Below are 25893 nucleotides of genomic sequence, written 5' to 3'. Positions count from 1 at the left end.
CAGGATTTGTATTTATATTTTTAAATACCGTGAGGGTGGTGAATATTAGAACAAGTTTCTGAAGAGAGGTTGTGGATCTCTATCCCTGGAGTTGTCCAAGAGTCAGGTGGATGTGGCCTTGAACAACTGGATTTAGTTACACCTGTTTTGAGCAGGAAGTTGGACTGGTGGAGTGTGGAGGTCCCTTTCAACCTGAGTTACGATTCTGTGATCAAGTTTTTAATCCACACCAACTGAAACCATTTTGATGTAGATCAATCTGTGGAGTCAGTATCTACCTCAACTGCATTCCAAACAGATACTTTCTACAGGAATGTCTTTCTTGTGTCTGTCTGTAATTAACCCTACAAGCGTTTTTGCCCTATATGAGCATCTAAGATATATTATTATTGACAACACAATCTTCTTGTGTTAGTTTTGCCTGGAAAAGTACCTGTTCAAATTCTCTTTCACGTGTCCTTGTGAATTTGGATAAAGCCACTGTATTGAGCACCAGCTGCATAGGGGTAACTCAATGACACATAGTATTTCTTTTCTAAACTGTGACTCATGGCTGAGAATACTAAAGAAACATTTTATTGTAATATGCTGATGACAATTTTCATGAGTGATACCATCATCACTGTGTTATGACAGTTTAGTCATCAGTAAATAAATGCTGATAGAGAGAAAAGGTGCTGTTCAGACAGCCAAACAACCCCTAGGAGTAAAGAACTTGTTCTGAAACATTGTGTCTTTTTCTGCAAGTGTTTCTAGGTGGTTTAGTGTGTTTTTTTCCAATTCTTTTCACTGTAGTTTATTTTCATCTTTCAATGTTTGTCGCTACAATACTTTCAACAACCTACTCTCCATCACAGCTAGGGAACTAGTAGAAATCCGAGGAAGTATTGGAGACCTTGGACTGATTTCTCAACAGATCAAACAGGAGTTAGAACACCAACTCCCTTCCCGCAGCTGGACCCCGAGCCAGCAACGTTAACCTGCTGGAGAACAGCTCAGGCAGGACTGGACTACCACTGCTTTTTGCCCTTCCAGTAGGTGCTGTTACTCCTCAGCGTCTGAGATGCCAAGACATGACAAGAAGCAGATTTCCACCCTCTTGGGACAAGGTGGCAGCTGCATGGACACACTGGTGACATGTAAGTGTGCAGTGAGAAATTTATACTACACCACACCACACCCCCATAAAACCTACCTCCTGGCAATGTTCAGCTTCTGTGCAAGACAATGCTAAAAGACTTTGGCTCCAGCACGTTCCCACAGCTTGGGTGTTCACCCATGTCAAATGGAACGGACAACCACATGAAAAAAAAAGGCTGTTAAAATTTTAGGGAAACACTAGTTCTTTATCATGTCATGCTTTTGTGTCCAGTCATATATATCTATTGGTCTCAATATTCAATCATTGCAAGAACAATTTTAAATAATGAGATTTATGAGCTTTAATGTTTTAATGTGTTTTAAGCAGTTGATAAGCTGGTTTATAAGATTTAAATTGATTTCAGTAAAGCTCAAATTTAACAGAATCCACATTTGGTGGGTTTATGCAGCCTGTTTGCTTGAGGTGGGAATTGAACGGAACAAGTTACATGGGTTTTAGGAAATCAGAGAGCTATGGTTTGAAGGCAGAACATGAGCTCATTCGCTCTGTTACTACAGGACCCTTGAGGTTTATACATACGCAGGTTCTCTGGAATCTCTCAGTACACAGTAACACTCCACACAGATTTTTTTTTCAATTTCAATCCTTCAGTCTTGCTCACAATTTTAAAGAGCTCAGTCAAGTTAAGGTAACTGTGTTGAAATCAATGGGTATTCAAAAGCAATGATTTTTTTCTTATCTTCACACTGTGTTTTTCGGTTCTGTGATCTTAGGTGAAGTTTATGCTGATAGCCACATAAATTGTCACTAATTGTTGAAGGGCAGCCTATCCTCCAGTAAGTGTATTACATCCAATTTCGGTGCAGATAACATTAGATTTCTCTAGTTTTAGGATTTCATTGCAAAAAATGCTTAGCGTGTTGCAGAAAAATCTACGTATTCAGTCCCTCAGTGTCACACCATCCTCCTCGAATGTGACTCGTGGATTGAGATAAAGGCAGTTTAATAGGACAGAAAGGAAGAAAATAATAATAACAACAACAATGCTAATAACAATAGCAAAATGACAATAACAGTAATAATAATAAAAGAACTGGAACGTACAAAACGAGCGCAGGGCCCCAGGGCCCGGCGGGGCGGCGTGTGGCGTGTTCCGCGTTGCCATGACGACGGCCCCGCCTCCCCCGCCGGCTCTCGCGATAGCAGAGGGCAGGGGCGGGGCAGGGGCGGGGCGGCGGGAGCGCTCGGCGGTAACGGCGGTGAGTGGCGCGCGCCGCGCTCGGCCGTGAGGCGGGGGGCGGCGCGGAGGCCTCACACACACAACCCCCCCTTCCCCCCCCCGCCCCCGCCGCCGGTCCGGTCCGGTGCGGCTCCCGGGGCGGCTCCCGGGGCGTGCAGGGGGAGCGGTGCGGCGTCCTGCCCTGCCCTGCCCGCCGGCTCCTCAGGGGCGGCCTCCGCGCTGCCCCGCCGCCCGCCTCAGCCCGCCCTGGGGAGGAGCTTGCCCCGCGGCGGCCCGGCCGCGCTGCGCTGCCGCACGTCCGCGAAGCCCGCCGTTGGGCCTCGTCGTTGCCGGAGCCCGGTGGGAGGTGAGCGGCGGCCCGGCCCTGAGTTCGCCGCTGTGCCCAGGGCCTCCCCGGGTCGCCTCTCCCGGCGAGTGCTGTCCCAGCGCCGGAGCGGTTCCCCTTGTCCCCAGGTAACCGGCTCTGCTCGGCCGTGGAGCCCCTGCGGTTCCCCCGCCCGGGTGTTTCGTCAACCACTTCGGTTCCGAAGCGGCAGAGAGGCAGCTCCCCGGTACAGGGAGACAAAAGGCAGAAGCGTGGTTTGGTTTGGGGTTTTTTTCTGTCGCTGTTGCGGGTCTCCTGTCAAGTTGTGTGAATGCCGCACTGCCTTCTTTTACGCTGTCCTGGCAGAATTGTGGCCCTGCAGTACAGAGGCCTCTGGGGCAGAAAACTTGGAACTACAGAAATATTCGTACTTTTTTTTCCCTAGACCCGTTTAACTGTAAAACCTCTAAGGTTGAAGTGACGTCTCAGCAGAAGTAATGCAGTTTGTTTTGATGCTAGCAGGGCGCAAAACAACTTACTGGCAGCTTTCACGTTGAAGAGCATTGTAGTGTCCTTACTGAACAAGTGAGGGGGTGAGAAGCCTCCTCTTACGCATGAAAGTGCGTATACTTGTGGCTTCTACACTCGACTGTGATTTGCATGCCAAACTTGGTCAGCTGTACGCTTTGGAAGCCATCAGCGAGGTTTGGAGCTTGCTGCTTTGTACACACACGCTTGGTGCAACTGTTGAAAGGACTGGAGCGCTGCCCGCACGCTCAGGCTGCCCGACTGGGAGTACGCAACGAGGAGGGAGAGGGTGTAAGAGCCTTCATCTGGCAGCAGTCCTTTCCATCTCCCCCTTCCCCCAGCAACGTCAGCCTTCTCTTCTGTAAGAAGTGCTGGAAAGTGCTGAGCGTTTGTACAGTAACAAAATCTTCAGGAAAGTAAATGCATTTTTTCAGGGAAAATATGCCAAGTTTAGTCCTAGAAAAAATCCACACAGCAGAATCATAAATTAATGTATTATCTCGCTAGATAACTTATTTTTTATTTCTAACTCTATTCCCGGTGCAAGTCAGAATGCATACTGCTTCACGCACACATCCAGCTTTGCACCTTTACTGTCTTCTGAAGTTAAGATGAGAGGATGGAAGAACAAGTAGGATGCCCTGAATACCTGATACAAAGTTAAGCTTCTTCAAGCATGCGAAAGCTGCCTTTTTTTAACTCTGTTTTTTTTAAGCTGAGGCTAAAATCCTTATTTGGTTTCATCTTTTCTGGGTATCTGTCAAATTTGGCATGTATGCAGGTAGAATTAAAAGGAAGTCCCTGTGTCCATTCCAGATGAAAGAACACCCGTTTGATTAATTTCTGTTTAACTTCTTGAAGAAATTCAAGCTGTTTTAATCCTAGAGCTCTGAATCTTAGCAATGGTTTTTGTTATTATTAAAAAAGGAAGGTTAATTAACATAATTGAAGTTGCTTAACTTTGTACGGACCAGAGGGGATTTATAAAAATTACCAAATGAAAAAAAAAATTCGATCCCTTCCAAGAATGGAATATACTAAAATCTGAATTGTGTTTTGTATTCACAAGGTAGTGCACGGTACACAGGAAGAGTCTGAATATAACTTAAGACCATGGCAGCACGCTGGAGAAGAATCCTGATAATATTTGTGGCAGCTCAAGTACTATTTGTGGTAAATACCTTCGAGGAAGAGGATGTACCTGAAGAATGGATTCTTCTTCATGTTGTTCAAGGCCAGATTGGAGCAGGAAACTACAGCTATTTGAGACTAAACCATGAGGGAAAGATCGTACTTCAGATGCGGAGTTTAAAAGGTGATGCAGACTTGTATGTATCTGATCTGACGCTTCACCCCAGCTTTGACGAATACGAGTTACAGTCCGTAACTTGCGGCCAAGACATTGTCCACGTACCCGCGCACTTCCGCCGCCCAGTGGGAATCGGGATTTACGGTCACCCCTCTCACCTGGAGAGCGAGTTTGAAATGAAAGTATACTACGACCGAACAGTTGTACAGTATCCGTTTGGCGAGGCTTCTTACAACCCTGAGGAGGTGGAGGCAAGCCAGAAATACTCACAGTCTACAGAAGATGAATCTCAGGATGAGGAGTCTGTTTTCTGGACTATACTTATTGGAATCTTGAAATTAATACTTGAAATTCTTTTTTAAATTGATACACACTGGACTAAGTCACACTTCAGCCTGTGAAATTGAAATGAATGACTTGCTGTAATATTTAATACTCTTTGTTATGTTTCCTGAAGAGGTATTCAGGTTACTTTTCCTAAACCAGAAAGGAAGTGGGGGGAAAAAAGCCATATTTAATTTTATATTGTAAATCCTCCCCCATATGTAAAATGTGCAGCGAGCACAGCATTTGTGGTGTTCCTCAGAGATCAGGGCTCAAAAACAAATGTATGGTGGTTGGGATCTTGTTAAATTCACTTCAAACAGGTGCTTAGGAAAATCAGCTCCAATCCCGTATTTTCCTATTCTTTTTTTATAAAGAAAAGTGAAGTAAACTGCTGCACTTCAGTGCGCCCCCTCTCAGTTTAGAGCATATTTAAAAATAAAATTACTACTTTTCTGAGCAAGTATCTCTAGTAAAACTAATTAGCAATGGGTTTTGAGCATATTCAAGTTGAGGAGACTATGGTGAAGGAAGAAAAAAACCCCAGTCAGTCACCGAAGGGGATAGGTGATGGCCATTGTGACTGCATGTGCTCTGCATCACATCAACTGTCTGTCGGGCAGGGGTCTGTCCTGTCACTTGTCACCTCTGCAAATCCATGACCCGAATCAAGCGCATGTCACTTCTTCCCTGTTACCGCAGGGAGAGTAAGCCTCCAGCTGTTGTTACTTGTCAATATCACCTTTTCATTCCTCCTTAAAAGCAACGCAGCATGTAGTATCTTGAACTTGAGAGGTTTTTTCTTACACCTCCCTTTATAGCTTTTTGTGATTGACTTATAAAGATGATGATTAAAAAAAAAATCAGCTTGCAAAGAAAATTTCTGCTGAAAGGAATCTGCAGTACATTGTAAGAAGGTCAGGTCATGCCTACTCTTCCTTCAAAGTTAGTTTTTTCCAGCAGTATTTTTTGCTTTGGTTGAGTCTTTCAAAATAACCAGTTGCTATGCAAACAGTGAATATTTAAACTGCTCTGTAATTTTCTTTTCACAGAGCTTACTGATGAGTGCACTGAGATAAACAAGTATGTTACTACAATTTTAAAGAAACGGTGCATGTACCATTTAAATTTAACTACTGAAAGCCTTCTCTCTTTGAGTGGGAATTTGGCTTGTCTATCTCATCTAGACATCTGACAGGACATGATTAGTGACTTGTATCACAAAAAAAATCATTATATAGCCAAAATTAAAAGTTTATTTGGTAAAAAGAAAAAAAAAAGTGGTATTGTTCCTCTTAAGAGTGGTTGGTTAAATAGCACCAAAGTATCACTTTAATTTGTGCAGTTAAGTTTTGGACAGCAAGTTTTGGGGGGGGGGTTAGCCCTCCTTGCTGTTTTTCCCCCTTCTTCCTCCTCTTCTGGGTACGGGAGGGTCTTTCTGACAACAATCACAAATCCAGCGACCTAAGAAAAGAAAGTTATCAATTATTGGGAAACTAACGTTGTTACTCACTTACCCAGTTACGCACCTTTCGCCATTCTAATGGGTGCTCACCTACTCACAGTACATCCCTTAATGTAAACAACCAGTGCTTTTCTCTAAAATGTAAGCATCTTTTCTAAAAGGTATAGAAAGCAGCAGGTAAAACTCCCCCTCCCTTGCCGACTCATGACATGTAACAGCTGGCTACACCGATCCTTCTGGACCTCGGGAAGTGCCAGCGGTGCTGAGGAAGTGGTCATTAGGGAAGAACGTGACAAATGATGCTTGAGTGTGACCACAGCTGGAGGTTACGGGCAGTTAACTCGGAGCAGAAATGAACGTTGTTCTCCTGCCACGGGTACGGGGTCCCTCCTGTTCCCCCAGCCAGGGTCAGTTATTTCAGCAGATGAAACTGCTGGCAGGGGCTCATCACCAGACCCTGTACTAAAACTCATTTGCTGAGGGAACAATAAAGGGTTGAGCAAAGAGCAGAAGCGTTTAAATGTTTGTATTACAACAGCTGGAATCATAAAGGCTGCCTTGGTAATTTTATAGTTTTGCAGGCATTTAATCTATTTTGTTTAGATTCTATCCTTAGGTCAGCCTGGAAGTTAAAGCAGCCACAGAACGGTACCGAAGTGACAGCTAGCGCCAGTGCTTCCCAAAACGGGAGCGTGCAGCGCGTTTGAAGTACTGCAGTTACGGGGAATGCTGTCCCTGCAGAATGCCACCGAGTACTTTACTTACTCATGAACTTACTTACCCGGGGTTCAGTATTACATGAAAAGCAACAAAATACTACAAGTTAGATTTTCTTTACACTGCTTTGAGCTGGCCAGGTGGTAACAAGTGACCAGGTAATGTAAAGGTACAGGCTGCCTGACATCAAGGTACTTCACTTCCAGCTTTGGTGTTTTAAGAAAATAAAATGGGAAGGAAGGGGTTTAAAAAGGTGTTTACAAATATTGAATTGAGCGCACTTTTTATTTGGAAACTGAAATAATAGCACAAACACTTGATTAATGTGAAAGCTATACTCCAGCGATATGCAGCAATACAGCCTCTTTACAGGTTTCTTTTATGAAAAGAGGTCATTATTTTCAGTATTCTGTGGATATGGAAAAAAAAAAACCAAACAAACTAGTTCTGAGTGAGTCTGTTGTAAAAGCCAACTCTATTTCCTCCACAGGAATTGCCAGGTTAAACTGTGCACAACCAAATATACAGAAATAAAGCTTCTTAAAAAAAGTTGAGTCCTACGGTGTGAGTGCTTTCCTGCAGTATTTCTTACTCCTACCCTTCACACTCATTTTAATCTATTCTTTCAAAAGCAACGCCTGTATTAATTCCGAGAGAAAGCCCAGGACTCGGAGGAGGTGGGAAGAGAACAATTAATTCTTACTTTATTACCTGAAGGGATAGCGTCAAGCCCCACACAAAATGTGTGATAACCGCGGTCACATACGTCACAGAACATCATTTCTTCTTCATGGTGAGGCTGCCCGCATATAATGCATGTTTTACACTCCATACATTGCCAAGGGTAAGTCTTAATCATAGCAACAAGCTCCGGGGTCATATCAAGGCAAGAAGGATGGCCTAGATTAAAACCAATATTATTACTTTTAGGTCTGAAATGAAATTTAAAGCCAGTTAGACTGCTTGCTTGTACAGAAGTTGAAGCTTAGCTCGCCTCCTGGCGAGATCCCACAGTGCGCTGAATGCGCTAGGACACGTCGCGTTACACAGAGATGGAGCCGTAAGGAAGGACAGGAAAGGCAACGGAACTGCTGGCACAGGAGTGTAGTACTCAGTATTTCCACAAAAAGATCTGCCAAACCAACTCCCTTAGGAATCCGCTTAGTGTATGCAGATACTTACCACTGTTGTCACACTGGGAGCAATGTATAAGAGCTTCAGCTTTTCCTTTCTTGTTGGACTCCTTACCCTTCAGACAAATTCCACATATAGCATTTGGAATGACCTTTGGCTGGAAGGGTAGAAGAGGGCTATAAATTCATTCCGGAAGAATTTACAGGTTTAAAAGGAAATGTCATATATCTCCTTAACTCTTAAAATTAATGAGCTATCTGTTAGGATGTGTGAACCTTACAACATACAATAACTGACAAGCAGCGGCACTGAAAAAAATCGTCGATTAACTTTATAGAATTTTGCATTCGGCACACATAGCGAGTTATACGCAAATCAAATTGGAGCAAAAAGCACGTACTTGCTTCTTCCTATGAGTTCATCAGCTAACATTCCCCTCAATGCAAGTTAAATGTGACACAGCATTAAACACTTCAGTGTTTTTTTCCAATATAGAATACTTCTTTACGAATCTCCATGCAGATTTCCTATTTACAGAAGATTTTAAATACCATTTTCCGTTTGCGTGACATTTGTCCCTAAGTATAGAAAATCAATTACATAAGCAATAAACTCGATTTTTGTGTCTTTAGTTCCAAAATACCTGGTCAGCTATGCTGTACGTGGCTATCTGTTTACTGTCCTTTCTTGCATCCAGTCATAATCACTGTAAGAAATACACACCCTCGCATTTAACTACAGTTTTACATTCACCGTCTTTCTACGTGATGATCTGGGGTGTATTTGGGTCCGTGAGATCCGTTTAAAAGGCAAGAGAGAAACAGCAGGCTGTTGCAATGAGTAACATTTGTGTGTGCATCCTGTGCCCTGAGCCAAGAGATACACCAATGGCGCTGTATCCCGATGAGGACCGAGGAAGAAGTAAGGCATTAGGAATTTCAGAAACATTTCAGTAGTTATATTGCTGAGCATTGACCACTGCATAATTAAATTAGTGAGAAATGCAGTTTAAAATTCATGTAGTACTCACTGATGTTAAATCAACTAGTGCTGGAGTTTTAAAAAAAATGTTGCCGCAAAGACACAGCTATTAGAGGGAGCTGAAGGCATACCCTGCTTTCTAAGGAACCGAGCGGCTTGTCAGTAAGCAAGAAGAGTTCCAGTCAACTACCAACCACACGTGCGGCGAAGAATGCAGTTTAATTTTAAAACAAATTAAAAGAGTGAAAACAGAACTATATGTGTGTGTATATATAAACATTAAAAAAAATAATTCACCGAGATCTTTTGCAATGTGACTTCTCTTTAAGTATGTCTACTTCCCCAGCCAGTTTTTTCTAGCACCTAGCAAGATAACGAGTACCTTAACTCATTTTTAGAGCAGTCAGGGTGCATTGCTTTAAGTTTTCTGAAGTTTTCATCTGCTTTTTAAGTTAAACATGGCTACAGTCTGCTTCAAATTGTCTGGTCTAAAGAGTTTTATTTAAGGAAACAAAACACCATACCAGATGTTTATAGGCAACTTCCTTCAAAAGATGACAGAGGCATTCATACAGACTTTTTTTTGCTTATTTATTTTAAAAAAGCAGAGTCAACCTGTTTTATACATAAATATAATAAAACAATAGAAGAAGTCTAACATTCACAAACGTTTCTACAAAATAATAAATATAATGGAAGCAAAACCACACATAAACTCTTTTACTGTTACCTATGCTACGTGTCCTACATGTATACCTTTATACCCTGCTCCTCCCAACAAAAGTGGCACATGCTTAAACCTCGTCAGCGTTGCAGCATTTACCCTTCCGTTGTTTAGGCTACATTCTAATTTTTTTTTATTGTGTTTTTATCTATTTCTACATAAACCAAGCCTTTCTAGAATAGCAAGTGCACTTTTCTAATCAGACTTCTAGTTTGTTATGGATTTGTGTATTACTGCCTTTACTGTACAGCAGCATACTCCCCAGTACTCCAGCAAAACAAAAGTAAGCTGCTTTTCGGTCACCGTACCTGCCTTAGGGTATGCGCAGTTAACACTCGGATACATGTAACTCTAAAGTTAGACACCGATAGAGATGCATTTATTAGCAATGCTTCCATCTAGTCTTACTTCACTAAATTGCGTTCATTAGAAATCGTGCATGTTGGGGGGGGGGGGGGGCGCGGGGAGGTGAGAATCACAGCCTATTAATAATAAAAGTTCCAATAGTATGGAAGTATTTTTACAAAAATGGAAAAAAAAAACAACCAAAAAGCAAGACTATTCACATTTCAAATCAGTTCAAGTTCTACTACCATAAAAGGCTTTTAGAAAAGCTATGAAAAAAGTCTATCAAATCCAAATGGGAAGTCACAGTATCCCATCCGATTAGAGTAAATTTTGCTTTCTATATCCTCGTCTGACTGGGATGAGGAAGGGAGAGAAAATGAATGCAGGGTCAAAATGACGACTGCCTGCTCTGTAAGTTTTCACTTCCATGCTGCTGTGCTGCAGCTCTCAAAGTAAGCATTCCAGCTCCACCATTTTGATAAGGTTCTGTTCTGAATGCAAAGTGTTCCATTTTCACATACAGTGACCCAAACCAGAAGTGTTGTAAAATATAGTTTCTCAATACATTTCAGTTTCATGTGCAAAAAATCTCCTGTACTTTTAACAGTACCCTGTGTGTGCAATTGTAGTAGCCAGTCCTGCAGCAACAAAGACTCGCCACCTGTAACATGACAAAATGTAAAACACACGCTAATCGTTCTTTGTTAAAGAACTGACAATAAAAATGGCTCCATATAAAATACATTATTTCCTTTGCTTAAAAATAAATCAGTGGAAATGTGTGAATCCTGTAATACTCATAATGTGGCTGTAACTATACATTTGCATGTTGATGCCGTAGCAATTATCCTTCAATTTTAACTACGTGTAACCAAAAGATTACTGTCCTACAAAAATAGTCAAATATTAGACAACAATACAGAACAAAAGTATTACAAAGATTTAGAATTCACAGGGACAACATTTGAAACCAGTTAAGCCTTCAGCTCAAAGTGCCTTAACATTTAGGCACGTATGGTAGGTATATCATTATCTGGTGTTTTTACACACTAACTAACAAGAATCTTTCTGTCTTACCAGTTGAAACAGCTCACATAATTGGGGTTACTGAAAGCGCTTAAACGTTCCCACAAACAAGAAAGCCAATCCTCTCACCCTCCCAACACACCACCACCACCTCTGGCTTATCAACGGCCTGACGGCTGATGCAGGCAGGGTATGCTGACCTTGCAAAGACGTGGCACGGTAAGTTTACAGTAATACCTTGTTACTAACACAGTCGGTGATTTTGAACCAGTAAGTAATTGCTACGGGAATCCATTTTCAAAATGGAATGCTGTATACTACCATTACTCTTCTACAACTGGAAGTTCAGAAATTTGCAGAAAGTTCTGCGCCATCAATTCTTTCTCTCTGCGTTCATAAGGCCGTTACATAGATCGGACTAATCAAACACTCGGGCTTCTCATAGCTCAGTGAAACTTCTGTAAACCAGTGGCACACAATCTCTAATGCCAAATTAAACAAAGCTAAAAACCCAAAATGTCAACTCCATCTTTGGATTTCATGTTCATGGGAATATTGGTATGCATTCTGTGTCTACAACAATTTGCAAAGTTACATATAAAAAAATATACATATGGTACCACAGTCTAAATCTCCACAGTTTGCATATTTCTTAGAAAGTTCCTGAAAAGAGAAAATGCAACTGGAGCTTGCTATCTGTTATGAACTTACACAGATGCTGTATGTAGAGAAAAATTTATCAAAGCTGTCCAATTCTGGCTGAAAATTAGCTTCTTAAAGTAAGTTATAGTTTACTTACTACTAACTTGGTAAATACAGATAGTAAATATTTATGAATATAAAATGCAAGCCATCAACAGCTCACTTTTGTGCCCAGACAGTTTCTCAATATGTACAATCTTGTCACTGACAAAAGTGCTCCTTCTTCCATAACCTCTCTTAACAAGCACTCCTGATTGCTAAATACTAAACCCTATCTTAATGTAGTGTTTTGCCTCTTCATGGGTCTATTCCTGCTCCCACGTAAGTCAATGGAAAATTCTCATTCCTTCCAGTGGAACAGGACTAGGCGATAATGTGTTTTAAAAGTGTTACATCATATTCAAATCCTCTATTAGTATGCAGAATAACAACACATAAATAATGCATGTCAATTCCCATTTCTTCTGGAAAGTATCCTTATCTTAATTTTTGAAATGATTATACGGTAATACTGAAGATTTGGGTCTTAGGTTTGGTAATCACTGCTTGACAGCTGAAATGTCTTAACATCTTCACCAAATTTTTAGCCTGGATAAAAGCGTATCGCCCACAAACGTTTCTACATAGTGTGAACTACATAAAAAGCTATTTTCCATATACTGTTAAAGTGGTTACGTAGTGTTGCCTATACAACTGTAGTAAGCTTCTTGCCTTCCATTCTACACACTGTAACATCTCAGGATGAAAGGCTGTATTTAAAATGAACGTCATTAACAATATGTTCAGCCACATAGCTGCACTTCCAGCACTGATCTCTTGGTATGCTGCCATACTAAATAGTAGAAAAAAAATAATGGATATTGAATGCTAGTTTTGAACTGGCAAGTAATTCTGACTGCTGTGTTAAGGCAGACAGAAAGATGTAGAGTTCCAATGAGAAATCCACAGTGGATTTTTCTGGTGTTACTGCCTGGGAATCTGAGAAGTTAACAGAAACAGAGGCCACTGTATAGCCAGAGTAAAGGAAAGCCCCACAGGAAAAAAAAGCAAAAAGGAAGTAAGGAAATAAACAGATGGAGCACACAACAGGAGAGCAGCTAGTGAAGTACAGCAAGCAGAAGTTCCATATTATTGAAAAAACCCAAATATTTCAGGGAGAGGCTGGTCAGTAAAGAAGTTCAGTCAGGGGCTTTTTTCTTCCACCTTGTACCCAGGAACTGCCTTGGATAATACAGAACGTTTGGAACCATCTTTTCTTGGAGTAGCACTTTTGTCTCTTGTTTTTTGTCTTCCCTGAAAAGAATCCTCCTGGTTGTCTGTGGCGCAATCACCTTCAGATACATTGCCAGACGAATTGTCCTATAATAAAAATACCATAGCTATATTTTTTATTTTTTGGATAGACAGACGAGTCTTTCCTATGCCCCTTAGAGCCAACTAAGGTAAGAGAAGGATGTATATTTCCTTCTGCAAAAGCATGGGGTATATCACAATCTAGAACACCTTTGCTCATAACCTTCATTATCTATTTTTTTTCTCATGCTAAGAGACTGGCATCAGCAATAGCAGTCATGTTTTCCAGTTGGTCTTGATACCAGAGTGGGGAGCACAACAGTGTAATTCTTTGAACCGTTTTCCTTTAAAAGTCAGCAAGAAATCCACTAAATGCAAGATGTTGTTTACAAAGTAGAGGGCCAGCAAAAAGCTAAAAGTGCCCTTGCCATGCATTTAAAGTGTACTACCAAATAGCACTGCTGTGAATTAAACCCATGAAGGTTTTTTCTGCCACCCTCATCTACTATTTTCACCAGGAGCAATCTAAATATTTAATTTGGATTGCAGCAGAAGAATGCCATCAAAGGCCAAACACACTTCAATATTTAATACAGAACTAAACAACAGAATTTATGCTACAGTTAAAGCTTTTTTTTTTTTTGGGTGGGGGGGAGGAATGAGGAGGCAAGAAAGAGGGGAAGAGGTTCAAAGAGGGTGAGAGATCAATGTAAGCATAATTAAGAGCAGCAGCACAAGATTTTTCTCAGAAAAGTGTTAATAAAGGCCTCCAAAAAGTCCCAGAAGAAAGCAATATGATTAATCACATTCATTACAATAAAAACCAAAAGGCCAAATAACAATGGTGCCCTACAGCAAAAGGCACTCTGTACAAACTTAATAGTAATCAGCCTATACCCCAGAGCCTAAAATCAAAACAGACAAAACAGACACAGGGCAAAGGGAGGAGTACAACACAAAAGCAAAGCAAACTACGTGGCAACAAGAAACGGTATGTTTCGCCATCATTTTCGGGGAGGGTTATTTAGGACAGGCCCATTAAAACCCTACAGAAGAGGAAAATTGCTACCCGACTTCAACAATGGGGCAGGTGAAAAAGGAAAAAGCATAAAGCTTATTGTAGGACTCACCAGGGAGGATCCAATGAATGGTAGGTAGCCAAAAACTCACGACAAGAGGCCTGCCAACTGCTCACCTCTGTGTTCAACAGATCTTTTTCCCGAACAATATGCCCCAATGACTAGCAAACAAGCCGTCCTCCCATAGCCAAACCCACTTCACAGGAATCTCATTTTAAATTTTCCCTACACTTTTCCAACACAAGGACATTTTCCTTTCTGCATTCTGTAACCAGAAAGACTTCTGAACTTCTGTGAAAAATGAAAGGATAGTCTGCTCGGTCCAGTTATTTTTCTTTACCATTAAGGGGAATGGAAGTCAGTGGAAAAGGGAACTGGGAAGAAATGGTTAAAGACCAACTGTAAAAAAGCTGTAGTGTGATTAAACCAACATTTTCAGTTGACATTTAGCATGCTAAGTTTATAGGATTTATTTTTCTCCAAAAAAAGCAAGCAGAAAGGGTGTATTAACAGCTTTCTCCCCCTTGTTAGCCTACAAGCTGACCCTTTCCTTCCTTCTTCAGCTATGAGTATCTTATGAATATTCAAACAAAATAAATGTTTATATGGCAAAATTTAGCATTATATATACCCACCGTCTAACATGTTCGTCAACTGAACTAGAAACTGTTAAATGCACCTGTGATTTTACAGTCTATTTCTTTTAAAATTAGGGTTAAGCTTCCAGAAAGTGGTTGTCACCAACATACCAATGGTTCAGTTGTACTCAAGACAGCTCACCTGAAGCTCAGCTGTTCTCGAGCACTTAAAACACTATCAAGGTAGGTATGTGAAAGTTTCCCTTAACTTCCAGTAACAGTTAATTTTGCGTTTGCATAAAAAGAGAGAAGATAAACATCTTTTTAAAGATGTATTGTGCAGCAAAAAAACCAGTGCTTTTTACCTCCTCTTTAAATTGGAATAAAGTAACTGTTTCTTGAGTGTTTCCTGCTTCTATGTCACAAGAAGAAAAAGTTACCAGGCTATCAACACCTTTGCTTTAGTGACAGATTCTGTGGGACTTAAATAGCAAAACATGCTGTGACCTGAACTGCAGTGTTCATTGCCCTCAGAAGAGCTAGCAACTTCCCCTTGGGCAAAAGGGCATAATGAAGAGCTGCGGCTGGGAAGATTCTTCAAGATTTCTTTACAAAGAAGGAAGAAAGGGCCTGAAATTTCAAATGTTTGATTTACTTTAAAAATGGATCAAAACAGAAAGCTGGAAAGCAATGTTATAAAATAAAGTACCAAAAAAGGGACCACACTTCTTCCTTCATCTTGCAAATGTTAAAAGATTCTACTAAGAAACTACTGAAACTAACAAGAGTGAAGGGAAAGGGATTTTTTGTTGAAGAATACTTTCAATTTGTCTCACCGAATTGCCTTTGGTTTTCCTTTTTTCATCACCTCGCCCTTCCTCTGCATCATCTGAATCTCCATCACTGTCTAGCGCAGGCAGCTCTGGATCCAAAGGAGGTTCGTAAAGAGCTGTGTTCAATGGCAAGTAACGAAGTTCATCTGGAGAGTATCTAAAGTTAAAAAAATAAATAAGTAAAATTAATTCATGTGTACTTTATGCATAAATATTAAGTCACACAGCATACAAGGACTTGAATGAGAAAGAGTAAGAAAATCTCCCTTTTTCCAGGAAGGCACATAAAAACGTGCGGTTCTGAAAACACAGGAAACATACTAATTTCTCCTCCCAAATGTGATACCATCTAGTACTTGTCGTCTTTGTGTAGCAGATACTCGTGGAACACAGGAAGAGTATATGTGCAATGCTCCAAACCTACACAATCCTAAGAGGCCACGGAACCCCTAAAAATTTTCAACCAATCCACGTTACTACACCCAACAGACTATACACTTTGTTTATAAACATACAACAATTCTAACCCAGGGCACACAAATAGCTGGGGTCCAAAGCAAAGTAAGTAAAGGATCTAGCTCTATGTCTGAGTTCCCTGATTATTGAAGAGGAACAAAAGTGCATATAAAAATATTATTTCAGAAGAATGTGAAGATCTTATCATACTGCTTATAGTCAGACACAGCTTAACATGTGTAATCTATCCTTCTTTTTTTTTTTAACCTTAAATAGTAAGAAAAAAGGGAAAGTCCTCTTACTGTTAAGGACAAGTGTTGTAAGGAATAGGGTATTATTTTGATTCATATTTTGAAAGGTTGTCTCCTTTGTTAAGAAGGATAAGCAGTTTCGCTTGCAGCTTACAGGTGCAAAATAAACAAGATACCTAGTATTTTTAATTCAGTTAATTTAATAAAACTGAAGTCCTTAAAGAATGTCCTGTAACATGCAAATTTGGGGTGGGCTGTATGCGCACACACACTGGAATGAGCAAGGCATATGCAGATAAAGAGCTTCTCTAAAGAAAATCGTGCATGCATCGGATGAGTACCATCTCTGTTGCACAGATGGTAAAACTTAGGCAACAATTTTCAAATTAGTATGTATTTGTCAAATGGGAGCATGCCACTGGTGAAGTCTTAAGTTTCTGTAGACAGTCAAGTACACATTTGTCATGAAATATAAAGATCCAACTAGCAAAACCTTTCTCTCTCACTTACAAATCCAACATTAAACTTAGCCCGCAAGACCAATCACACTTTTTTTTCAATTAAAAACTTTCTAAAAATTTAAAAAGGGACAGTAAGCCTGTCACACAGAGAACATGGGATCGCAAGCCAGCATTACAGCTTTTTGATATAGCAACGTTAATTTTAGCACACACGCAGAGGCAGATGATAAGTAAACACATAAGGCTGGCAGGAGTGAAATCAATGTCTCCTTTTAACACAGTAAATACCTGAGCAGGCCAGGTTTCAGGCACTGCAACACCTCAGCAGAGACAGTACTCTTGCAGCCAGTACTGTTTTGTTGACAAAAGCTGTCACACTATGCGTCTATTAGACTAGCAAGTGTCTCAAACATAAAATTAATTCAAAACCTTACAGTAAATACACTGAAATGTTTTCCATCTGCTAGATGTAGAGAAAATAGATCAGTGCAACAGAATCGGCAGTTAGGGTGCATTTAAAATACCTTTTGTAGTACTCCTGGAACTGGCCGGGTATGAGAGCCACTGGGTAAGGACTAACCTTTGTTCTCTCTGTAGGTAAGATTTTGTATTTTCCTTGAGGCACCTGGATAATCTGTATTGTTTAATACAAAACAATGACGTTTTTGTTTCACATACAGACTTTTGAGGTTTCCTTACCAGCTACCCCCCAATTATTTTTTAACTAGCCAGTTTTATTGAGCTGGAACAGCTACCTGAGGTCTCCCATGGGAAATCCAATTCATTAAAACAGTAAGAGATCCCACTCACAAAATAGTATTATGGATGAAGGCCAATCGCTAAGTATCTAGTGAACTGAACAAATATTAGGTAAGACTACTCCTAACAGTATATTATGTAAAATAATTTAACAACTAAAACCTAACAATTGAAACAGTAAAAATTAACTTTTGTGACTGCATCTTTAGCATGAATTATCATTGTTGGTCCATATTGGTAGAGGACAGCAAGAACATGTCCATCTAATTCTGAAAACAGACTGTACCATAAAAAAATCCCATTAATAATACGAATATATGGAAAGGAGAAGCTTACACAGAAGCCTTCTTTCCCTTAGAAAGAAATAAAACTATTTATCCACTATCATCTCCAACGTGGGTCAATACCAGAAAAATGTAAACTTTCTGTAAGACTGCCATGTAACAATTTGTGTAGAGAAAACTTTTGGTTTACTGTCTTTGAACAAGCAGAACAGTCCTGCTTCAAAGTAACAGCTAATTTTTATTTTTTTTTTTTTAATATCAGGCACAGAAGCATGAAATACATCTAATACAAAAATAATATATAACACCTAACAAAAACAAGGGTATAACATTGACAGGTAGCACTCTTTTTAGAGGATAAATAGTGTACTTTTTTACTCTAGGTATTGTTCAGGCAAAATTCTGGAGGTTTTCCAAAAAAGAATTAGCCATTTATATGAATAGATACAATAGCAACAGAAGCTTCTTAGTAACCTAAACATCCCTCTTAGTTTTATGCTACTACCAGCAGATTAAAGGCATGACAACAAAGTAATACTGAAATTTTTAAAGCTTCCGAGACAAGTATTTTCAAGTTAAAAAACCCAAAAGTTTTCACATTAAATATATTTGAGATTATTATTTTTAGCACTATTACTCTTTTAACAGAAAAACTGCTTAAGTCCCTACATGACTGAAACAAGACTAATCAAAACCCTTGATAATAAAATAGTTTAAATGGTACCAAAACCAACTTTACTAAAACAAGCAAGGAGCTACCTATTGACATTGATAAGAAATTTAAATCTGCCTACATGCGTCTGTAAATCAAAATAGGCTCTTCTTTCTTCCATCCGCTCTCGGTTTAAATTGCTGTTGAATTCTGCAGCTTTCTTGGCAGCTTTTTTAATATATTCTGGAACTTTACTGGCTTCTACTTTCTGTGTGTTCTGCTGCTGCATTTGCTGGAATAAAAGCAATTTTATTAATTCACATACATTTCACTATCAGTCTGAAAACAGCCTTTTCTTATACTACACAGGTTACAGCTCTGGTTCAGTTATATGCTAGTTACTTACAGAGTACTCTTTATAATGATCTGTTATTCGCTGACGTTCTTTCTCTTGCAGTATAACAGAATACTCAGCATGTTTGGCAGGGTATTCTTTAATCATAAGATCAATTACTTCATCACTACGCAAAGCTGTTAGACCTAAAATAGATAAAAGCAATAATGATGCTATCTGGCAAAACTAACTATAGGTTATTTATATCCCACAATGATCAACTCAAGTTTTTGAGCAGCTAGAGACAACAACCTGCTGTGCACAATGCTTCTCTCTCTCTCAAGTAGGAGCAAACTTGTGCCGTTTAGCTTTCAAGGGTGATCAGGAGTTTGCTTCTACCCAAGGAGCTAAGGCTCATTTCTTTTCTTCCTTACAGCTGCAGACTCCTTCACAGTGACTCAGCCACCTACTAACCTCCACTGTGAGGCAGAATCTTTGCTCTAAGTGGGACCTGGTGAACTGTTAGTTTCGGTTTCCAATACTGGTGAGGTGTCAGTTTCATCAACTTGCAGAACCTTAACTGAAATGAAGTTTACATAACCTCTCTATACAAGTCAAGGAAGAATCACTGGGAGGGCAATTCAGAGCAGCGAACTGCACACCGACTCCTGACTCCCCGTTAAAAGCATTTGAAGTTCAGAAGTCAGAACGCCTCAGTTTGCAGCTAGAATACAGAACTCCTCCTTTAAAGGTTCCAACACAGCTAATCTCCAAACATTGACAATGGAACAGAGGATGACATATGTTACTCCCACTGATTATAAATATAACCTGAAAATAATAAGGATAGTTAACTCGGCACACATCTCGACTGGATATATGAGGCAGAATATAGCATTTTGCTTCTATTGATAAAAATCAGATACTGTTCTCTCCTGCATATTTAAGTTTAAAAAAAAAAAATAAAAACCAAGAGAGCTGGCAGGTGAGAAATAAAGGTGGTATACCAAATATCATTAGTATATAAAATGACATTACATTGGCACAGAGTCATGATACACAGAAAAAAATGTGACAGGCATCATTTAATCTCTAACATGCTCTGAGACACATGTATTAGCAGAGGAAGAAAAAAAACACTTCAAGCTCTTTGAATATAAGCTGCATCGATGACATCATTCCATTTCAAGTACATTAATGTGCTTTAATACACATGCCTGTAAAACTTCTAACATGTAAGCTGAACCGTGTAAGATACACCAATGTTTGCTGAGTTCCAGCTAACTCAGCAAAACAAGACTGACATACTTTTTAATTTGAAAAATTACGGTGTTCTCTTTCCTAGAGGGAGAAAAAGTTTCTAAAAGTTAATTTACAGCATAGAAGGGATTTTGCTAAGCAATTAGAATAGATCCAAAATTTTTTTTTTTCTTTATACTACATCTGGAATACTGATACCTCATGGCCAATTTACACAAATTAATAAATCAGTTTTCATTTCAGAATTTATGTTTTCAGATGAGAGTGATGCAACTCTTCTCTACCAAACCGAATCACATTTTCAGTGTGTCATACTTTTAATACTGTAACAAGGAATCTAACAATTTGTTCTCTTACCTAGTGTGCACTGAGTCTCTGTGATAACATTTAGTTCTCTGAGGTAGAGTTTCTCCTTGTGAGATAGATCTCGTCTTTCTAAATCTCCAAAGAAAACAAAAAAGAGCAATAAAATTGTGTGCAGTTACTCAGACTCCCCCATAAACGGAGTCAAAGTATTTTGACAATTTTATTTCCAGGCAGTGAGAGTCTATATTATACTACCATTCGTACAAACACGGTAATTTTATAAGTTAATTTTAAATTTAATATATGCCGTAGGGACATGGTCAATTTTTCTGAGTATCCTGCCTGTAGTTACAATTTACAGAAATACTGAGGAAACCTGACATATGAGCTTGGACGCAGACAACACTATCAAGCACTGAAGATGCATTCTTTTTTCCTTTCAATATGCCTTTTAAAAGTAAATTCCATGACTGAAGAACCAGACTTTACAAAATTACTTCGAAAACCACAGGATACATTTTTCAATATGCCAGTAACAAAATTAAAAAGTACAACATACATAATTCAGGTCTGCTTCTGCCAGGGTCTTTTTTTAATCAGTTGGCTCATGCTATAGTCAGAGAGATGCAGATTACATCCAAACTGTACGAAGACAAAGATTTTTAGAAGAAAAATTTTAAAAACAAATACCTGGATATTTTCTTTTAAAGGAAGTCACACCCAAATATTCACTGACTTGCTCCTGAAGCATGTAGTATTCTCCTGTTTCATCTGGTGGCCACTTATATTCTATCAAGTTTTCAGCAGGAAAATAGCTGTATCTAAGGACAGGAACAATGTCAGAACAAATCAAAGAAACCTTAAGAGGGATACTTACATTTCTAGAAATTCAGCAATTCCTATTTATATGTTAGTGAACAACATCTATGAAGTTGGACAAGCACTTTAGAACACTGTATCCTGTTAACCAATTTCAAAGTCACTTTGTTACACCCCATTTCACGTATATTTCTCCAAACCGGCATTCATCAATATGCTGAGGGACAGAACATGAAGAAAGGGACATCCATGATGGTGGACAGGACACCAGGAAAAGCAGGTACTACAGTGTCAAAATTCATTCCAAAACCATGTAAAGTTTTAAAAACATGTAAAGCTGTGCTTCTGATTGTAAATTAGATGCAGCACATTTTGTGTCATTTTAAAATAAAATGTCTTAAAATATGCTGGGAGAAAAAGACAGCTAGCTGCTCATAGGACACTGTCTCAATTCAGAAAGATATATGAAGAATATACAAGCAAAGAAAGAAGAGCTGATACGTAAGCATATCAAACAATACAGTAAGACTAGCAATAAAGAAGTGGGAATTGTAAAAAAACGGTGTTACCCAAGGTCTTGACTAGAAGTTTCACAGCTCCGAGAACTGTCCCCTGAGCCCATACGTCGTCTTTTGGATGGCTGGCTGCCGTCATTGGAATTTTCTTCTGTGTCATCCTGAAATGAAAATAAAGACAAATATTAAAAAAATTAAGAGTATTCAGCAGATAATGTAAAACATCAAAAAAAAAAAATTGCAAGGCAATCCACAGTTTAAATATACCTGAACTACTGAGCTATTTAAATAACACCCTTTACAAATTATAGCAAATTATTCCTTGCTATAAACTAGCTGCATGACACACAGTGGCGCAGAAGGAGAACTGGGCAGTTTTCTCACCTGTTGCGTAGGCAGAGCACTGAATAGACAGAGCTGTGGCTCTGACCACCGAGTTCATCGTTCTTGATGTAAACTACCTATGGCATCAGGACAGCCAGACAGCTGTAGACCCAGCAAACTTCCCTCACTGGTGACAGTCAGGGACAAGACTAATTCACTTAATCAGGCTAGCTCGCAAAAGCAAAAGCAAGGGCAGGGCAAAAACACCAAACCCTTGCTGAGAGCTGATGCTTATAAATTCAAGGAAAATATTACCAAATGCAACACAGGAGTTTACGGACGTACAGTTAAAATAAAAGGAAAGGTATTCAGTTTACAAAAAGATACCATTACAGCAAGTAGCAAAGACTTGTCTTTTGTGGGGAAAAAAATAAATAAAAGGAAATAAACTAAAGCTGTATTGCAAGAGATACAGAAGAGAACAAAGCTGTTACAAGGGAACATTTAGAAGTTAACTTACAGGTGTCACTACTCAGATTTTATGAGACCTATATAAAGAAAGGGAATAAAGGGCGAAGATAAAACCAAAACAAAACAGAGTTCCGTAAAACTTCGCAGACCAATGATTCAGTTGGTCTTCTTGCGTTTGTCACTGCTTTGTTGTCCAGGAACGCTATACAACTCCTACCTACCTCATCCACAACTCTCAAAGCACAGAGTGATCACACTTCCATGGTTATAAATGAGAAACAGAAGGCAGAAGTGCTCCAGTGAATCGCCTACCGTCACCAGCAGCAGAGCCAAGAACGAGATAAGTCTTTAGGTAATTGAAACTCGAAAGTGGAGTAGTATGAAAGAATCACATTTCATAACTTTTGTGAAAAGTTTAAGGAAGAAGAACTAACCTGTCAGAAATAAATGGATCAAGCCCAATTATACATACTGATTAAATAATGACAAGAACAATTATTAGGTCTACCTTAGCTAATGTCTTTCATTCTAGTACGTTTTACACACCATATCGCTTGAAATATCATTTAAAAAGATTCCAGCAAATGAGAATACATTACTTCTGTTATGTAACATTTCACAGTACTATAATCAAGACAGGCCACCACAGGGAAAAAGCACTTGTCTGCTGTATTTTTGGTTTATTTCAAGTTTTTCACAACTCTTTACAAATTCTTTTCTCTTTCTTGTGGCGTAGCAAGAATAATATCTTTCATACAGTAACAAAAGCTGGAAGGCAACTTTAATGAAACTGTGCTTTCTTAATGCAGCTATACTTAAAGAATCAGTAAGCAGCACCTCCACTAGTATCACCAGTAACACCATTTCCTAGTATGGCTGAGAAGTCCCCATATAAACTCGATCAGACAAACCAAGTGGCTGTCCCCAGTCAAAACAATATCGTGCTCGCATATTCTGTGACACAGCTATGTCTCATCAGCAGTTCATCCCTACTTCCCACATGGAACGTTAACGCACTCCAAACCTTTTCAACTGCTAAACAAAAACACAAACGGGGCCAAAGCCATGCTTTGCTGTACCAAAGCTACCGAGAGACTTTGAAACATTTTTAGAAGATAGATCTCAACCGGCCAGTGAAGAGGAAGTGCCTCGCATCGTTTTTTCCTTTTGCTTCGAAATTTTCTTTTATTAAACCCAGTACTGTTAAAAAATGTGAGCACCCATACCACAGGAGAGATGAACGTCCTCCATTTCCACCCTTGCTTTCTTACTTGCTAAAAACTTCAGCAAATTCGATCACGCAGGCTCACAGACTAAAACACGTGAGGAAACAAGGCTGTTTGTTGCAGAGGACTTTGCGGAAAAAGTGAAAACACTGGCACTGCAATCTAAGAGAGGCGGTAGTTCAACCGCTGCTACTGCACCAAAAATAATGGTTAGGGACAGTCTTGCGGCTTTCTTTACGTGGAAAGTCAAACGCTGCCAAGAAAAAGCCCCTTCTTCCCTTGGAAATGCACGTTTCTGCAAAACGCCCGTTAGTCCTTAGGAGACGAGGTTAAATTACGAATTCCCGGTACGGTCTATCAACTCCCGAGATCTACGTAACGATCCCTCATTACGCCATCGCAAAGCCCGAATTACCAACCCTGCCGTCTTTCTAAAACCTCACCGCCGAGCGGGCACCCGCGGAGGCGGCGGGGGGAGTGCGGGAGGGAAAGGGCAGCAGGCGCCGGGTGCCGCGGGGCCAGCCGGTCCCCGGGCAGCGCGGGCACAGCTCGGCAGGCCTACGCGGAAGAACCTGCCCACAGACCCAAACTTCGCGGGGCGGGACGCGGGACCGCTGCCCCGGTACGGAACGGGCCGTCCCGCCGCGCTCGGGAAGGCTCGCCTCGCCCCCCCTCCTTCCCCTCAGCCCCGGACCCGCACCCGAAGTTCGGCCCGGGGCGCGGGAAGGCGCCAAACCCACCCCGCCGCCCGGTTCCCCCGGGAGGCGTGAGGAGAGCCCGAGGGGAAGGGGGGGGGGGTTGTCACGGCGCCCACGCGGGCGGGGCCTCCCGCCGAGGCGGCCGTTGCGCCGGGCCCGCGGCCGCCGGCCCGCTCTCACCTTCAAGGACTGGGCGCCGGGGGTGGCCGGGTCGCTGTCGCAGAGGCGAGGGGGACAGGAGGCCGCAGGAAGAGGGGGAGAAGAAGAGAGGCTGGGAGAGGAGAAGAGTAGAAGAAGAGATCGAGCGCCGCCGAAGCCGCGCGACAAGGCCTAGCGGCGCGAAAGGCTCCGCCCCCCCTCCCCCTGCGGGGGGTGGCAACGGCCCCTACCGGCCAGCTCGCGCACGAGCGCGGCGGCTCGCGCAGCTCCTGCTCCGCCCCCCTCCGGGCAGCCCGCGGCGACCCCGGCCCGCGCCGCCGGACCGGCAACCGGCCCGCCCCGCCGCCGCCGCGAGGGCCCAACGCCGGGGCCCCAACGCCGCCGCCGCCGCCGCCACCACCGCGCCCTCCTCCTCCGCCTCCTGCCGCCGCCGCCGCTCGGGCGGCCGCGCGGCCCGGCCGCGAGCGCGGAGCCGAGCCCCCTCGGTAGCGCTTGGGCAGCAGCGCGGGGCGGAGGGGCAGCATCCCCCCGCGGTGGTTGGCGCCGAGCGCCGCCGCCGCTGACCGACGCGGGAGCTGGCACCCAGCAGGGCCGGGCCGCTCCGCCGCCAGGCTCCCGTCTCCGGGAACGTCAGCCGGGGACGAGCTACGTTTGTGAACCATCAGCCCCCGCAGGAGGGGTGTACGGGGGGCGGGGGGCGCACTCGCGGGAGCCGGCAGGAGCGCGCTCGCCCCTGCGAGGGGGGCTCTTGCGGCCGGCCCCGCCGCTCCGCGCCGCGTCCCGCTCCCGCCGTTACGGCCGGGCGAAGGAAGGCGGAGCGCGGCCCTCCCCGCCGGGAGAGACCCTCGGCCCAACGGCGCCGGGGCGGCGCGCACCCCCGCCCGCTCGCAGGCGCGCAGCCGGGCTCCGTGGCCGCGCACGGGCCCCCGCTCCGGCGAACAAAGCGCGAAGCCCCTCCCCGGCGGGAGCCCCGGCCGCCGCCGCCCCCGGGGGCGCGCCCGGCTGCGGGGGCGCGCCCGGCCGCCGTCCCGGAGCCGGGGCTGCTCCCCGTCCCTCGGCCTTTGCCCGTAGGCGGCTCCGGGCAGGCCCGGGGGCGTTCAGAAGCATCCCCCCCAACCCCGCCCCCGGTCTGTGCTCACACCCGTCTCTGTTCAGCTCTTCACAATACAACGGGCAACGGAAAAGGCAGCAGCGCTCCACGTCCACAGGCGGCAGTTCCAAAAGCAGGCGC

At 42.2% G+C, this 25893-nt stretch overlaps 2 protein-coding genes across 6 annotated transcripts; one reads left to right on the top strand and one right to left on the bottom strand.

Moving 5' to 3' along the window:
* The first annotated feature begins 2335 nt into the window (after positions 1–2335).
* Positions 2336–4916, top strand: C13H6orf120 (chromosome 13 C6orf120 homolog). 2 transcript variants are annotated; one of them, XM_030035046.2, is made up of 2 exons: positions 2336–2361; positions 4244–4916. In XM_030035046.2, the coding sequence occupies exon 2, from the start codon at positions 4288–4290 to the stop codon at positions 4843–4845; it is 558 nt and encodes a 185-aa protein (XP_029890906.1). In that variant the 5' UTR covers positions 2336–2361; positions 4244–4287; the 3' UTR covers positions 4846–4916. The 2 variants fall into 2 exon arrangements, with proteins under 2 accessions (XP_029890906.1, XP_029890905.1); XM_030035045.2 differs by lacking the exon at positions 2336–2361 and adding an exon at positions 2371–2795 and having other exon boundaries at positions 4243–4916.
* Positions 4917–6040: 1124 nt separating this feature from the next.
* Positions 6041–24747, bottom strand: PHF10 (PHD finger protein 10). Of its 4 annotated transcripts, XM_030035044.1 has the most exons (12): positions 24684–24747; positions 21839–21945; positions 21141–21271; positions 20502–20585; positions 18957–19090; positions 18693–18842; positions 17380–17489; positions 15691–15844; positions 13108–13263; positions 8172–8280; positions 7701–7889; positions 6041–6271 (listed from the first exon to the last, which is right to left on the bottom strand). In XM_030035044.1, the coding sequence occupies exons 2-12, from the start codon at positions 21889–21891 to the stop codon at positions 6186–6188; spliced, it is 1356 nt and encodes a 451-aa protein (XP_029890904.1). In that variant the 5' UTR covers positions 21892–21945; positions 24684–24747; the 3' UTR covers positions 6041–6185. The 4 variants fall into 4 exon arrangements, with proteins under 4 accessions (XP_029890904.1, XP_029890902.1, XP_040984307.1 ...); XM_030035042.1 differs by lacking the exon at positions 13108–13263; XM_041128373.1 differs by lacking the exons at positions 13108–13263; positions 24684–24747 and adding an exon at positions 22169–24456 and having other exon boundaries at positions 20502–20579.
* Between the last annotated feature and the right edge of the window lie 1146 nt (positions 24748–25893).

Source organism: Aquila chrysaetos, chromosome 13 (assembly GCF_900496995.4).
Source record: "Aquila chrysaetos chrysaetos chromosome 13, bAquChr1.4, whole genome shotgun sequence".
Taxonomy (NCBI): Eukaryota; Metazoa; Chordata; class Aves; order Accipitriformes; family Accipitridae; genus Aquila; species Aquila chrysaetos.
This window is presented reverse-complemented; position numbering and strand designations above follow the sequence as displayed.

Excerpts from the sequence above, each read along its gene's own strand:
- C13H6orf120 (XM_030035046.2), top strand. The coding sequence starts at position 4,288 with ATGGCAGCACGCTGGAGAAGAATCCTGATAATATTTGTGGCAGCTCAA.
- PHF10 (XM_030035044.1), bottom strand. The coding sequence starts at position 21,891 with ATGGGCTCAGGGGACAGTTCTCGGAGCTGTGAAACTTCTAGTCAAGAC. Across the intron at positions 19,091-20,501 it reads AGAGACTCAGTGCACACTAG|GTCTAACAGCTTTGCGTAGT; the intron begins GTAAGAGAACAA and ends TATCTATTTTAG. Across the intron at positions 6,272-7,700 it reads GCTTGACGCTATCCCTTCAG|GTCGCTGGATTTGTGATTGT; the intron begins GTAATAAAGTAA and ends TTCTTTTCTTAG.